This window comes from Sesamum indicum, linkage group LG2 (assembly GCF_026168435.1).
Source record: "Sesamum indicum cultivar Baizhima isolate 11 linkage group LG2, ASM2616843v1, whole genome shotgun sequence".
Lineage (NCBI taxonomy): Eukaryota > Viridiplantae > Streptophyta > Magnoliopsida > Lamiales > Pedaliaceae > Sesamum > Sesamum indicum.
The window spans coordinates 16326824-16340184 of record NC_142658.1 but is presented as its reverse complement, the minus strand read 5'-3'; the positions used below and the strand labels follow the sequence as shown (position 1 = coordinate 16340184).

The 13361-nt window shown below is 32.6% G+C and overlaps 2 protein-coding genes across 3 annotated transcripts; one reads left to right on the top strand and one right to left on the bottom strand.

The window, feature by feature from the left end:
* Nucleotides 1-997: 997 nt before the first annotated feature.
* LOC105155853 (putative glycosyltransferase At5g03795) lies at nucleotides 998-4789 on the bottom strand. Its single transcript, XM_020692078.2, has 4 exons — nucleotides 4366-4789; nucleotides 4147-4280; nucleotides 2414-2762; nucleotides 998-1826 (listed from the first exon to the last, which is right to left on the bottom strand). Exons 1-4 carry the CDS (start codon nucleotides 4768-4770, stop codon nucleotides 1146-1148), a joined length of 1569 nt encoding a protein of 522 aa, XP_020547737.1. The 5' UTR covers nucleotides 4771-4789; the 3' UTR covers nucleotides 998-1145.
* A 2420-nt stretch (nucleotides 4790-7209) lies between these two features.
* Nucleotides 7210-11189, top strand: LOC105155852 (GPN-loop GTPase QQT2). Of its 2 annotated transcripts, none has more exons than XM_011071835.3 (7): nucleotides 7210-7355; nucleotides 8111-8214; nucleotides 8319-8433; nucleotides 8521-8747; nucleotides 9879-10169; nucleotides 10452-10657; nucleotides 10746-11189. In XM_011071835.3, the coding sequence occupies exons 2-7, from the start codon at nucleotides 8161-8163 to the stop codon at nucleotides 11017-11019; spliced, it is 1167 nt and encodes a 388-aa protein (XP_011070137.1). In that variant the 5' UTR covers nucleotides 7210-7355; nucleotides 8111-8160; the 3' UTR covers nucleotides 11020-11189. The 2 variants fall into 2 exon arrangements, with proteins under 2 accessions (XP_011070137.1, XP_011070138.1); XM_011071836.3 differs by having other exon boundaries at nucleotides 7228-7355; nucleotides 8117-8214.
* Nucleotides 11190-13361: the final 2172 nt, after the last annotated feature.

Below are 13361 nucleotides of genomic sequence, written 5' to 3'. Positions count from 1 at the left end.
CGAATTTTTTCTTGTTTGCCTTCCAAAGTGAATCTTTCTGCTTCATCGACGTAGATCTCTTCTTCAACTTTGCCATTTGCCACTTTATATCAAGCAGATAAACTTGCAACTCCAACTGAGTGGCAATGAGAAGAATTGTTTGAATTGTTCTGATTCTAGCAACTGCCGCATAAGTTTCTGTGAAGTCAATTCCAGGTTGCTGAGAATACCCTTTAGCTAGAAGTCGAGCTTTATATTTCTGAATCAAGCCATCTTTATTGGACTCGATTTTGAAGATCCATTTAAGCCTGATAGTTTTTTTCTCCTTTACGCAAGTCAACAAGCTCCCAAGTTTTATTTTCTTTTTATAGTGCAATTTTTTCATTCATTGCCTTTGACCAACGTTCTTCTTTTGAAGCATCTTTGAAAGATTGAGGCTCACTAGCAAATAAAACTTGCTCGTTCATTCATGAATTTCATTTAATGGATCTGCCAAAGATTTTAAAATGGTCCAGAATTGACTTCATTTTGAACTAGGCTTCATACGAAGTTATGTTTCTGACTGCTTTTGTGGGTGATCCATTTACAATGTACAAGTCGTGTGTAGAGCTTCTGCCTAATAAAGGTGTGGAACACCTTTACCTTTAAGCATGCTTCTTGCCGTCCCTGCAATGGTGCAATTTTTCCTATCGGCTACACCATTTTGCTGAGGAGTGTAGCTCACAGTCAACGGTCTTTTTGTTATATTTTTTTTGAAATATTTCAAAAATAGATTGTACGGAAATACCCCTCGTCGAAGTTTTGATAAGAAAACCACTTTCTCTTTTAGCCGAGAAATAAGGCGGACTAAACTAACGTGACAAGAAAATGTCTGATGGGTCCATCATGATGGTAAAACTAGTGTCCCAAGCCCTCATGTTATATTTTTTCAATTTATTTGTTCAAAATTTGATCACAACTTCACAACATGTTTGTCTGAATGATTCAACCAAGCCCATGTCAAACCACTGATGTTTTTGTGTCTACTCCTGTACAAACAAATGAAATTGAGTTACAAGTTGGATAATGACGGTCAGGTTACATCAATTAAGCTCATACTTTAAGCCTATCACGGTTTACAACTAGCTCCAAAATATTGAAAAAACCAACCATGAAAGTTACAATGCCTAAAGTATCTGAATATGGTTTACTCGACTAGACCAGATTGAATGTAGAATCATATGGAACATATCGTATCGAGTAGGTTTCACATTCCATATGAAATGCTTTTGCAACTTCTTCACATTGGTTTGCAATACAATATATCGACGTAAAGGTATTGCTAAGAGTATCTTTTTTAGGTTGGGGATATCTTTTTCTGCAACAATGACAGAAAATGCACTCCAGTTAAGAACATCGTTCAATGGAGGAACAAAATTATCAGCAATAATCACTGGAACACACTCATAATATATGGCCTCAATGATCCTTGGACTGTTGACTTCGAAGCCCATGGGACAAATGCAATACTTGCTCGATTTCATGTGTCCACGGTAAGATATTACTTTTGATACTCTACTGGGTAACGGGCCATAAATCCGCATATCCTCATCTTTGTCACCCCAATATTTGACAAGTACTGGACGGACTCGGCCATGATTGTAACCTGCAAAGAATGCAAGAATCGGGCGTTGTGACACTTTTCTTCCACCGAGGTACTTAATAGGATTTCTAGAATTTCTTATATAGGTTTCAGGTAGTGAAACATCTTTTCCACCATTAAAAATCCATTGCGACACATCTGCATTGCACAGGGCTTTAATAGTGTTTTTCGTGAGCTCCTCGTGCTCCGTTAAAGTATAAGGTCCCTGTAAGTAGTCATGCAATGCAAAATGAGACATTAATGGTAGGAGCGATAAAAAAAATGTAAGATACAAATCTAAACGCCCTCTAAATTCGTTTACATACTAGATAAGTACAAGCATGTTTGGGGACATGATTATATGACAAGTACAATACACTTGTGTGTGACTGATGTACAGTTTAGGGAAAGTGACAAATCACATGGCAAGTGTGTCATACTTGTTTCGTGATTTGTTTGGTTCGATCAAACCTAATTTGGAAATAATTTTTTTCTTGACAACCCAAAAATAGATGTCCAAATATTCCGACCCATAGCACTCGATGTTCAATATCATATAATACGTGCCTAAGGAAAAAGCTAAGATAACTTAAATTACTTCAAAATCACATTATATCTTACTAAATTTCAACTCTGAAATTGGTAACACCCTAAATGAAACCACTCAGACATAATGTGTGCAAGACGACAAGGGGAAGAATAGAAAATTAGAGAGTAATGATTAAATATGGTATGATCAAAGTAAATAAAACGAGTTTTACTAGCTACACATTCAAGTATTAGGAAAACAATATGAAATGTACACGACCATACCCAATCATGGCAAGCAACTAAAAAATGGTCAGATCCATGAGTGCGATTCCAAAATGGATACTTTGCAGCAAGCATGTTCACATAATTCCGAAGAAAGATTGACAATGGCTTCATATTATGTGAATTGCGAACGTACAGAGCCTTTTGTAACTGTCGTGCACTATATGGAAGGTAGAACAAGTGAGCTTTCTTAGGGTCCTTTGTCACAAATTGCCTGTTTTCCTCCATTAACTTCATAAACCATCCTTCAGATGCGTAAATTCCTCTAAGTTCAGGTTGATGAAAAATAGGCCTTTCTCCCTCTCCATAAATATACACTTTTAATATCCGCTCCATCCATTCATAGCTCCTAATATTATTTCAAGGAAAGAAGGTTACATAAAAAGAAAATAAATATTTATGAAAATTGATAGCTTAATTAACTCGAGGACATAATAGATTTGGGTTTAAATATATTTTTGGTTCTGTAATTTTGACACTTTGGTATTTTTTCCTTTACTTTTTAGAATTGCAATATAGTCCGGTAACTTTTAAATATTTCATAATTTTGGTCCTTTCGGTGCTCGATATTGGAAAAAGTTGCTAAAATAAATCATGGGCTTGCAAAAGTATCCTATAACTTTTTGACATTTCGTCATTTTGGTTTTTTCGATGCCAGATTTTACAAAAGTTGCTAAAATAAATCATGTGTGACTTTTGCAAAATCTAACATTGAAAGGACCAAGATTACGAAATATCAAAAAGTTAAAGGACTCTTTTGCAATCCTAAAAAATAAAAGATAAAAATACTAAAGTACCGAAATTACATGACCAAAAATATATTAATTGAGTTATTGTTATTAATCAAATAAATTAATTGATTAGACCTCATATATTAAGAAAATATAATTGAAGTAAATAATAATCTGGTTGAATCAATTACTAAATAGACATCCAAGTAATTTATATAATAAATTACTAAAATCAATAAAATTCCAACATGCACAAGATTAATTAAATAAAGATCTAATTAAATCAGACATAGAATGCTAGATTTAATCTAAGAGATTTAGTATGAATATAAAAATTTATTTTATGATGGAAAAGAAATAAAATTACATGGCGAATGAAAAATGAGTCTACGGCTTTGATATTAAATGTTCCAAGTCAATGACTATCGAGATAGGAGATTTATAATCCTATGAAGGCTTTCTCGTACGACACATGTTCACAAGAAGATTGTGTCGATCATGTTCTGGACATTGGTGTGGAGAGATTAGTGTGTATCTCGAGGTTATGGCACAATCGACTATAGCAACGAAGCATGCTACATCCATTACAGTAGTCGTTCAAGCCTTATGGTTGAGGGAATTGATGACAGATTTGCAGATTGCTCAAATTGATGCAACCACAATATTTGATGATAATCGAGCCGATTTTTTTTTTTATTAAGATTGTAATTCATTTGTGTATAAGTTAGTTTATTAGCGGAATAAAATTTTCGAGTATTTTATTGTTAAGTATAGTCATGATTTTTGCAACTAATCTGTCTATTCAACAAATAAACAGCAGTTCTATCTATCCATATTTTTCTACATTTGGGTCATCCTGATCGAATAAACGCAAAAATATCTTGTAATGACGCAACTATAACATGATATCAATCATATGACTAAACAAACTAAAAAAAGGATTTTAACCACCTCATGTTCAAAAAACTAAGAAAACTACAAATATGAGACCATCAAAGGTACCTCTTAAAAGTGGATATGTTCCGGAACAGTGGTGCATATAGTTCTGGATCATCGGTACTATCTAGAGGGGCATTGTCAATATCTCTTTTGATAAATGCAAGTGCCTCATCTGGTGCCAAAGACCGTAGATATCTCTACATGAAAAAAGAAATATCCTATGTGAGGAAGAAAGAAATACTAGAAAATTCAAATATTGTGATACCAACACTAACGAAATACCTCTACGCGACTAGGTAGATTTTTAACGGAAGGATGTGAAGATGGAGCAAACGTATTGGTCGACGTTAGATTGTTTCTTCTCCTTCTCTGTTGAGATTCTTCCCATTTCTTCTTAGAACTCAGTATTGATTGATTCAGTTGGTGGGAAGAATTAAGAAGAATCATTGGAGAACCCTTTTCATTATTAGTTTGGAGCTGCTTAGCCAAATAGATTGCGGAGTTGAATGATTTATAGGATGAAACTAAGGTGGGTGGTGGAAAAATCAATTCAGACAGTGGATAAGGAAGTCTAGAAATCTGTATAAGAACACTAACCACTGTAAGAATCACAAAGATAGAAATTAACTTTCTCCAGTCGAGCCTGAACATCAAAAGCACTACCATCTTCCTCAGTAGTTTAGCCATATTATCACTTGCTTGGAACCCTAGCTAGCCCTGTGAAGATCCAAGGCATAAAACACATGAGTTATCACTGAAAAAATCTCAATTTTGGTACAAATTTGGTCGGGAAGTTGAGTTACTTGCCGGAAAAATTCACATGCCAGGCATGTGACTTTTTAAATTGGGGCTTGCATTGCGATTGACTGAAAATAAAAGGCTTAAGGGCAATTTCGTCCCCTAACTTCAGGCCATTCTCGTTTTAGTCCTTTAACTTCAGACCATGTCTTCACTACATCATCTTTTTCAACCAATCACAATGCAAGCCCCAATTGACTCAACTTTCCGATCAAATTTGTACGAAAATTGAGATTTTTTCAGTTTTATGAGACCAAAATGGAACCCTAGTAACTTAAGGGACTAAAACAAAAATAGCCTGAAGTTAGAGGACGAAAATTGCCTTTAAATCTATATATATATATATGTAAAGAAAAAGCTACTAGATCTTGATTGTTTTCATTCAACTAAACAATTAAATCATATTCAAACACAAATGTTTAAATGAACCATCATGGCATAATATATATGCATCAACCTGTATGTGGGTTCAATGTAAAAAAGACAAGAACATCATAAACTAAGGTTACCTTAAAACAAAGCGCATCGGACACGATTTTAGTCAATGAATTTAGTTGAGAAAGGGAAAGGATTTTGGGGAATTAGGAACATAGGGACAAAGGAGAAGGAAGGGAAGAATTCTTTCACAGAGAAAAAAGAAGACAAAGACAAGAAAAGAAGAAAGGTGAAAGGAAGATAGCTACACTGACGGTAACAGGACTAACGACTTTCTATTTATGTACTACTTTAGTGTTTCCTACAAAAATGACTAAATATTAGGAAAACTAGTTAGTACCCATGGAAAATAAATTTGAATTATGTTGCTAACCAATTTATTTTTTTTAAGAAAAATCTGTAAATCTATTGGATAAAGATAAATTATTATACACTTATCTATATTCAAATAAATAAAAGATCATATGATAAATCTTTTGTATAAGATAAATAATAATAAACTTATCTAAATTCAAATTTTTCTCATAGGAGGGTCTACCGCCGTTTTCTAAAAGATAAATTTTGGAGCCAAATGTATCAAAAATAAGAATATATAATTAAAAACCAATTTAAGTGTGAAATTCCATCCAATTTTCCCCCCGTTTCCATCCCCACGTGCGCCTCACGTTGATTCTCCTTTAGCTTTTAACGAATATCTAATGGCAAGATGCAATCTGTTCGAACATCCCAAGTTAGAGATTAAATTTATAATTCATGAAAAAGGATAAAATATATTTTAGTGATACTTTTTAGGGACCAAACTACAATTTTCTCATTAAAAATTAAAATTAGAGTATTAGTTAAAAACTAAAGAGTAAATTGCATAATACCTCCCTATGTTTTAGGAAAATAGCGCCGAAAATCCACTTATGTTATGTTTATAAGGAAAAAAAAATCGTGTTATTTAAAAGGCAACAAAATGCCCCCTCTTCATTAGATTTTAATGGAGCCACGTGCGAATTGACATCATTTTTGGTCGTCTTTACTGATACTTTTAGTAAGCAAATGTCCATTTTGCCCCCTTTGCTAGAAATTTAAGCGTGAAAATATTTTTGGACTCTCTTACAGAAAGTATTATTTTAAGAAATTATTTAATATTGATTAATTTAATTTATTATTTAATTTTAATATATTATATTTATTTATAAAATATATTGACTAAATATTAAAATAACTCAAGTATTTATAATTTTTAAAATTTAAAATAACAAAAATCAGAATACAAAACTTAACATACTAAAATTCACCTTTCAAATTTAAATATTATGAATATAAATAAAAATTAATTATAATAATTTTATATTACTAACTAAATTAAATTGTTATTTAACTTTAACGTGTTTCAATAAATTATATTTGTTTATAGAATATATTAATTAAATATAAAAAAAAATTATAAAAAATATTTTAAGTTATATGTTCATAAAAAAATATTTAAATTAAAATTATCATTTCTAAAATAAAATTTTAATAGTTCTTATAAAATACATGGGGAGTGTTTTGCTTATAAAATTAAATACAGGAGGATTTTATGCCATTTATCCAAAATTAAATTTAAATATTGTTAGTACGGAAATAATAAAATGATAGTGAAAGACTCGACCACCAATAAGTGTTTTATAGCTAATGAGGTCTAATTCAGTTGATGTAGTTGAGACCTCGTGATCTTGAAGGTCTTCGGTTTAAACCAGCAACATGTGTGGAATGTTATTTCTATTGCATAGTAGATATTGTTTTTACTGTATCGTAGGTATTTGTAAATTTAATTTATTTGATATTATTAATGAGAGTATATAATAATATATAATAATTACGGTACTTATTTTAAACAAAAAAAAAAAAAAGAAAATAGTGCTCTATAAAACAAAAAGCGAATGGACGCTTGGTCCATTTCGCAGCTACACAAAGTATCAAACCGCGCCCAGTTGAAATCCCAAACCCTACCAAAAACCTTTGCTTCAGTTGCTTACTCGTTTCTTCTCGAGCTACTCCCTCAACAGGTGATGTTTTGCTCTTGTCTTCAATGTCTTCTGCTGATTGTTGAGATTGTCTGTATTTTCTCTTCGGAGTTTCATTAAGAACTGTGCTTCGTTTGGTTTATTTACTGGGAGCGTGTGATTCGAGATGGTAATTGATGGACTTGGTAATTCATTGGATTATTGCAGTTGTGAACTTGAAATATTTTTCTTGTTTTGATGAAACGATGGAATATACGTATAGCAACTGACTGGCGTCGAGTGCCCGACTCTTGGTTCTTATTTATTTATATCCACAAAAATTTAATTTGATGGTGTTATTGATGTTCGGATGATTATAGTGAGTGCTGATCGTGTGCTAGTCTGGTAGGGTAAGTAGTTGAAGGCATATATTACAAGTATTAAGGCTAAAAAGCAAGTAATGATCTCTGGGAATGTTACAGTTGATTTCTGTTGGTCTTTGGTGCCAGCATCCATATCTTGTAGAACTGCAATGGAATGTGGCAGTTGGTGTTCATGGTGGTGGTTCTTTAGACTGGATGCTGGTTTTTTACTTTTCCAGACGAAACTTTTGAAGCACCAATTTTGGAGTATTAATGTTTGTTGGTAGTGTAAAACAAATAGTTTTAGGATTGTTATAATCGCACTAGGTCTCAGATTATGTGGTGCTAATTCCATTAAATCCAATGGTTTTTGAAATACCTCATTATATCTGTATTTCTCTAGTGGTTCAATGTTTTGTTCCATCTCATGTCTGATAAACTTTGTTTTTTGTTTAGCTTCAGGATTCAAAGTTCTATCTAAAGGAATTGCACTATAATTTAGAGAAATGAACTCAAAAGCACCAGAGGATGTTGCATCAATGACTCAGCAGGATACTGAAGTAAATACCTGAATCATGGATGCTCACTTTGAAATTTTTGCATTATATTTTCCCTGTAGAAATTTAGTAATGATGTACTCCTTTAATATGTGTTTGTTCTCAAGTCCACAAGTACAGAGGCTGACACCATATCCAAAACAATGGGGCAGCTGAATATTGGAGAACCATCCTCTAGCTTTAGGAGGAAGCCTGTTATTATAATAGTGGTTGGGATGGCAGGTATTTCTTTAGGCAGAGAATAATACAGTAGAATTTGTGTATATAAATATTCCCGTTATTCTGAAGACTTGTAAATAATGTGTCCAGGAAGTGGAAAGACTACATTCCTTCACCGGCTAGTTGGTCACACAATGGCATCAAATATCCGGGGTTATGTTATGAATCTAGATCCTGCTGTCATGACTCTTCCATTTGGTGCGAACATTGATATCAGAGATACGGTTAGGTACAAGGAGGTCATGAAGCAATTTAATCTAGGACCAAATGGAGGAATTTTGACTTCGCTTAACTTGTTCTCTACGAAATTTGATGAGGTAAATTCTTCTTGGAGCCTTTGGATTCACAAATGGCAACACTCTTACCTAATTTTTTTAAAGTATACAAATGTATGCGTTAGTTACAATTACAACTGTTTTAGGTGGCAAATGAAGTCTGAAAGAAATTTGTATGGCAAATGGCCAGTTTGTATTGAATGGATGTACTTGCTGTTTGCCAATGCTACTTGCTAATAGACAATCCTTTGTCATCTAGGGCAGTCATTGCCATTCTCTTGAAACTTTGATATGTAATGCTATGTGAGTTGTTTATTAGACCATACGACATTTATTTCATCATAATTTTTAAGGTCATACTGGTTGTTCTAGTTTGTTAAGCTTTTTATGGCCTTCAGTCATTAACTCTTGGTTGTTTATTTTCTGAATTTTCCACTGGAGTTGGCTTTATATCTGATACGAAAATTCTGATCATATGTTTATGTTAATGTAAATAATCATAGATGTTTGAGTAAGATAAAGGTTCTCACTTATCATATAAAGGCATCCTTGAGGGAGCAGACAACCTATAGAATTACTCATATCCATCCTGCGGCCTGCTACTCTAGATAGCAACAGTAATCCTTTTAAGGATATATTTGTGAAGAAAAAGGTACCTCCTTTGCATAGTCCAAAGTTTTTTGAATATATATCTATAATCTATATTCTTTGAATTGGGTTTTGAATGATAATGAAGCATCATCTCTGACGTCCAAACAGCACTCCTTTCATGTGCTTCTGCTGGGTTCAGTTACTTCACAAGGAAGTCAAGCTAGAAAAGTTAGAAATTCACTTTTGATTAAGAATACTGTCAAACTTGAACCAGTCCCACAGGCCATAATGAACTCATGCATTCTAAATTTGTCTGACAGCTTAACTCATTGAGTGCTTAATTAATGTGAGAAAATCCCAACAATGCTTACCCATACATTGGGTTATAGTAATTGTTTTTTATGTAAATTTCATTCTACTTTGTTTACTCCTGTACAATCATGACTGCAATTATCATTATGTTTGTAGATTTTTATTGAAGCGTGCAGCTGAAGTAGGATCCTTGTGTAGCTGTAATATCTCAAATCCTTCAAACTGAAAGGGAGGTTCTTGGATTGAAATGTTATTCTTTTCCAATTATAGGTCATATCGGTGATCGAGAAGCGAGCAGATCAGCTTGACTATGTTCTTGTCGACACTCCTGGCCAGATTGAGATTTTCACTTGGTCTGCATCTGGAGCTATTATAACAGAAGCTTTTGCATCCACCTTCCCCACAGTAATTGCTTATGTTGTTGATACACCACGTTCTGAGAGTCCAGCTACCTTCATGAGCAATATGCTTTATGCTTGTAGCATCCTGTACAAGACACGGTTACCGTTGGTATTGGTGTTCAATAAGACAGATGTTGCACAACATGAGTTTGCTTTGGAGGTAAAAATTAATTTCTTTGTCGCGTTCATAGGAGAAGGTGTGTCAAAATGTTCTGTTGCTCATTTGTCATACTTTTCTTTCCTCTGTCACTTCACTTCATACTGGAATTGATTAAACCTTGACTGGTTTCTGGTTTCTGATTTCTCCACTCAATGTCTTTTATCTTCTATTCTTTAATGTTTATGCTTGTCATCAGCTATCTTTACTTGCCAGCTTATGCTATTCTTACCCTCTTCTGTTTGGAGTTTGTAAATGGCATCAATTTATCTGCTGTTAGTGCAGTGGATGGAAGATTTTGAGGTATTTCATGCAGCACTGGATTCCGATCATTCTTACACATCAACACTGACTCGTAGCCTCTCCCTTGCGTTGGAAGAGTTCTATAAAAATCTTAGATCTGTTGGAGTGTCTGCAATCACTGGTGCTGGGATGAATGCATTTTTTAAGGCTGTTGAAGCCAGTGCAGAGGAATACATGGAAACTTACAAGTAATGACTTATCATCCTAAACTGTTCTAGAGATTACTAATTGTTATTTTTCGAACCTGTTTGCTTAATTTGTTTTTCCTCTTTGAAGGATTGATCTTGACAAGAGACGAGAAGAGAAGCAACGCTTGGAGGAAGAACGGAGAAAAGAGAACATGGATAAGCTTAGAAAAGATATGGAGAAGTCTCGGGGGGAAACTGTAGTATTGAACACTGGCTTGAAGGATAGAGGAGCAAATGATAAGATCATGGAGTTTGATGATGATGAAGACGCAGAAGATGAAGATGATTATGAAAGGTTTAGTGAAGACGGTGATGATGCCATAGACGATGAAGATGAAGAGATCGCCAGTTTTTCATTTTGAGATAACTGTCTGAAAATCTAACTTATGTGTATGATTGATGAAATATTTGTGGACAGTGAAATTGTTGGTTTCTGTACATGTAACTTGTATTCGTAATTGATATCATACATTGTGGTGGAAGTAAGATGAAGTCCTGAGTCTCCTGTGGCCTGGACTTTTGCCTGAAGAAAGTGTGTATTTTGGGCGTCTTCTGAGTTGATAATGCTTTGCTGTGGAAAATATGTTTTCCATATAGTTGGGAATTATCTCCTAATTTAGGGGTCTCATTGGATTCTTAGGAATCGTTATTCAACAGTAAGTAGAGATTTCTTCAGTTTTCCAAGCTCCATTACCCACTAAGAGGAGTAACTACCAATTCAGGGGTGGACTAGGTTGGTTACTAATGTTACACTCTTGTGTGATTAGACATGTTATGCAACCGAAAGAGTTTGCAGTGATGGGTTTCTTCACTAATACTGATACACTGGCACGAGGTATTTGGGTATATAATTTTTAGTAATGTTTTTATTTTATTAAAGTTTATAATTTTTTTTATATATAAAGTTTGTTATTTATATTAAAACTGTCTAGTAACTGTTTTTAATGCATTAGTTGTCAATTTATACTTTACTTAAATTAAATTAAAAATTGATATTTTGTAAAATATATATTATATTGATAATGATTATTATATATATATGCAAAATAAATACTAGTATGTTATTTCAATTTCAATTAACAATGAACTTCAAGAAAATGGGAGTAAATTTAATTTTTTAGTACATGTAACTGCATGAAATTAATTTTCTAGGAACTTGATTAAGTAGTTAATTTAACATGTGATGGGAAGTTGAAGGGCGTTTTTGATATTATAATAATTTATTTTAGTGGTATCAAAATAACCACTTTGGGTCTAAAAATTCTTTTCCATTTATAATAGTTCTAGTTGTTGTCCCATGCGGTTTCTGAGCATATATATAAAGAATATAGTGTGAAATGAAAAGGAAAAAAAAGAAAGTGAAATGATACAACCGTAGACCGTAGTAGAGGTGAGGAGAAAGAAATAAGTGTGTAAGAAGAGAGAAATGCGAGATAAAGTGAGAAAGAAAAAATAAACTGTAATTGTAAGTTTATTAAAAATATGAAAGTTTGTGAGAAAAAAATTCATGGAAAAGGTGACAGAGAACAAATAAATTGTAATTGAGTTTATTGAAAAAATGGAGAAGGTGAGTGAAAAAAATAAATTATAATTGTGAATTTATTAAAAATATGGAAGTTTGTGAGAGAAAAAATAAAATATAATTGTTGGTTTATTTAAAATGTTAAAGTTTCTGAAGGGCAAAAACCACTAGGGAAGGTGGGCCGGAAACATGGAATAATGAGTTGAGAGGATTTTTTTATTCTAATTAAGAGATTATTAGAAAAATATTGAAATTACTATTCTAACCCAATTCTGTTAAAGAGAAGAAATGAATTAAAGGGTAAATTTGGGTATTTAAAAATTGGTACGACAAAAGAGTTGCTTTTATAATAGTATAGATATGTTATGCAGCTGAAAGTTTGCAGTGATGGATTGTTTCATCAATACTAGATATAGTAACACGTAGTACCTGCCCATATAATTTTTAATAATGCTTTTATCTTGTTGAAGTTCAGAATTTGTTGCTTTATATTAAAACTGTTTGGTAACTAATTTTAATGCATTAATTATCAATATATATATTACTCAAATTAAATTAAAAATTGACACTTTGTAGAATATATGTTGTATCAACAACGATCTTTATATATACACGTAAAATAAATACTATTATGTTATTTCAATATCAATTCACAATAAACTTAAACAAAATGGGAGTAAATTTAATTTTTGAGTACACGTAACTTATTCAATTATTTATTAATTAAAAAATATACATGATTAAAGAGTTACATGATAAATAATTTCAGAACATTTTAAGTTTCTTATGTTTGTTCACTTTAATTTAGTTATAATAGATAATAATCCAATTGAATTGAGAATAAAAATATTTCTTTTTTGTCCAATTAAATATACAGGAATCATGAGTATTGGTGGATAGAGACTCTACCCAAATTTAATCTATATATTTTTTAATGGGTTTGAATCTGAAGTTCAATCTAGTGCACAAGTACTAATAGAAGGAGATAAATCAACACTGAATATCCGTTGTCGGACATTTTCAATAATAAATTTTCCTACGAAAGGTGCCCCATATATTCCTCATATGCACAAGGCCTAGCTATAAATCGTTTCGTTCCTAATAGCATCCTAGTATGAATTAGTTGATGGGTGACTTTTATCATTAAACTTTTTTTTTACATAAATTACCAATTAAAAGTGC

Bases quoted from the DNA above. Each gene is read 5' to 3' on its own strand.
- LOC105155853 (XM_020692078.2), bottom strand. From the start codon at position 4,770: ATGGCTAAACTACTGAGGAAGATGGTAGTGCTTTTGATGTTCAGGCTC. The intron at 4,281-4,365 runs GTATTTCGTTAG...TTTTTCATGTAG, and splicing joins ATCTACCTAGTCGCGTAGAG to AGATATCTACGGTCTTTGGC. The intron at 2,763-4,146 runs GTACCTTTGATG...AAATAATATTAG, and splicing joins AACATATCCACTTTTAAGAG to GAGCTATGAATGGATGGAGC.
- LOC105155852 (XM_011071835.3), top strand. From the start codon at position 8,161: ATGAACTCAAAAGCACCAGAGGATGTTGCATCAATGACTCAGCAGGAT. The intron at 8,215-8,318 runs GTAAATACCTGA...TTTGTTCTCAAG, and splicing joins TGACTCAGCAGGATACTGAA to TCCACAAGTACAGAGGCTGA. The intron at 10,658-10,745 runs GTAATGACTTAT...TCCTCTTTGAAG, and splicing joins GAATACATGGAAACTTACAA to GATTGATCTTGACAAGAGAC.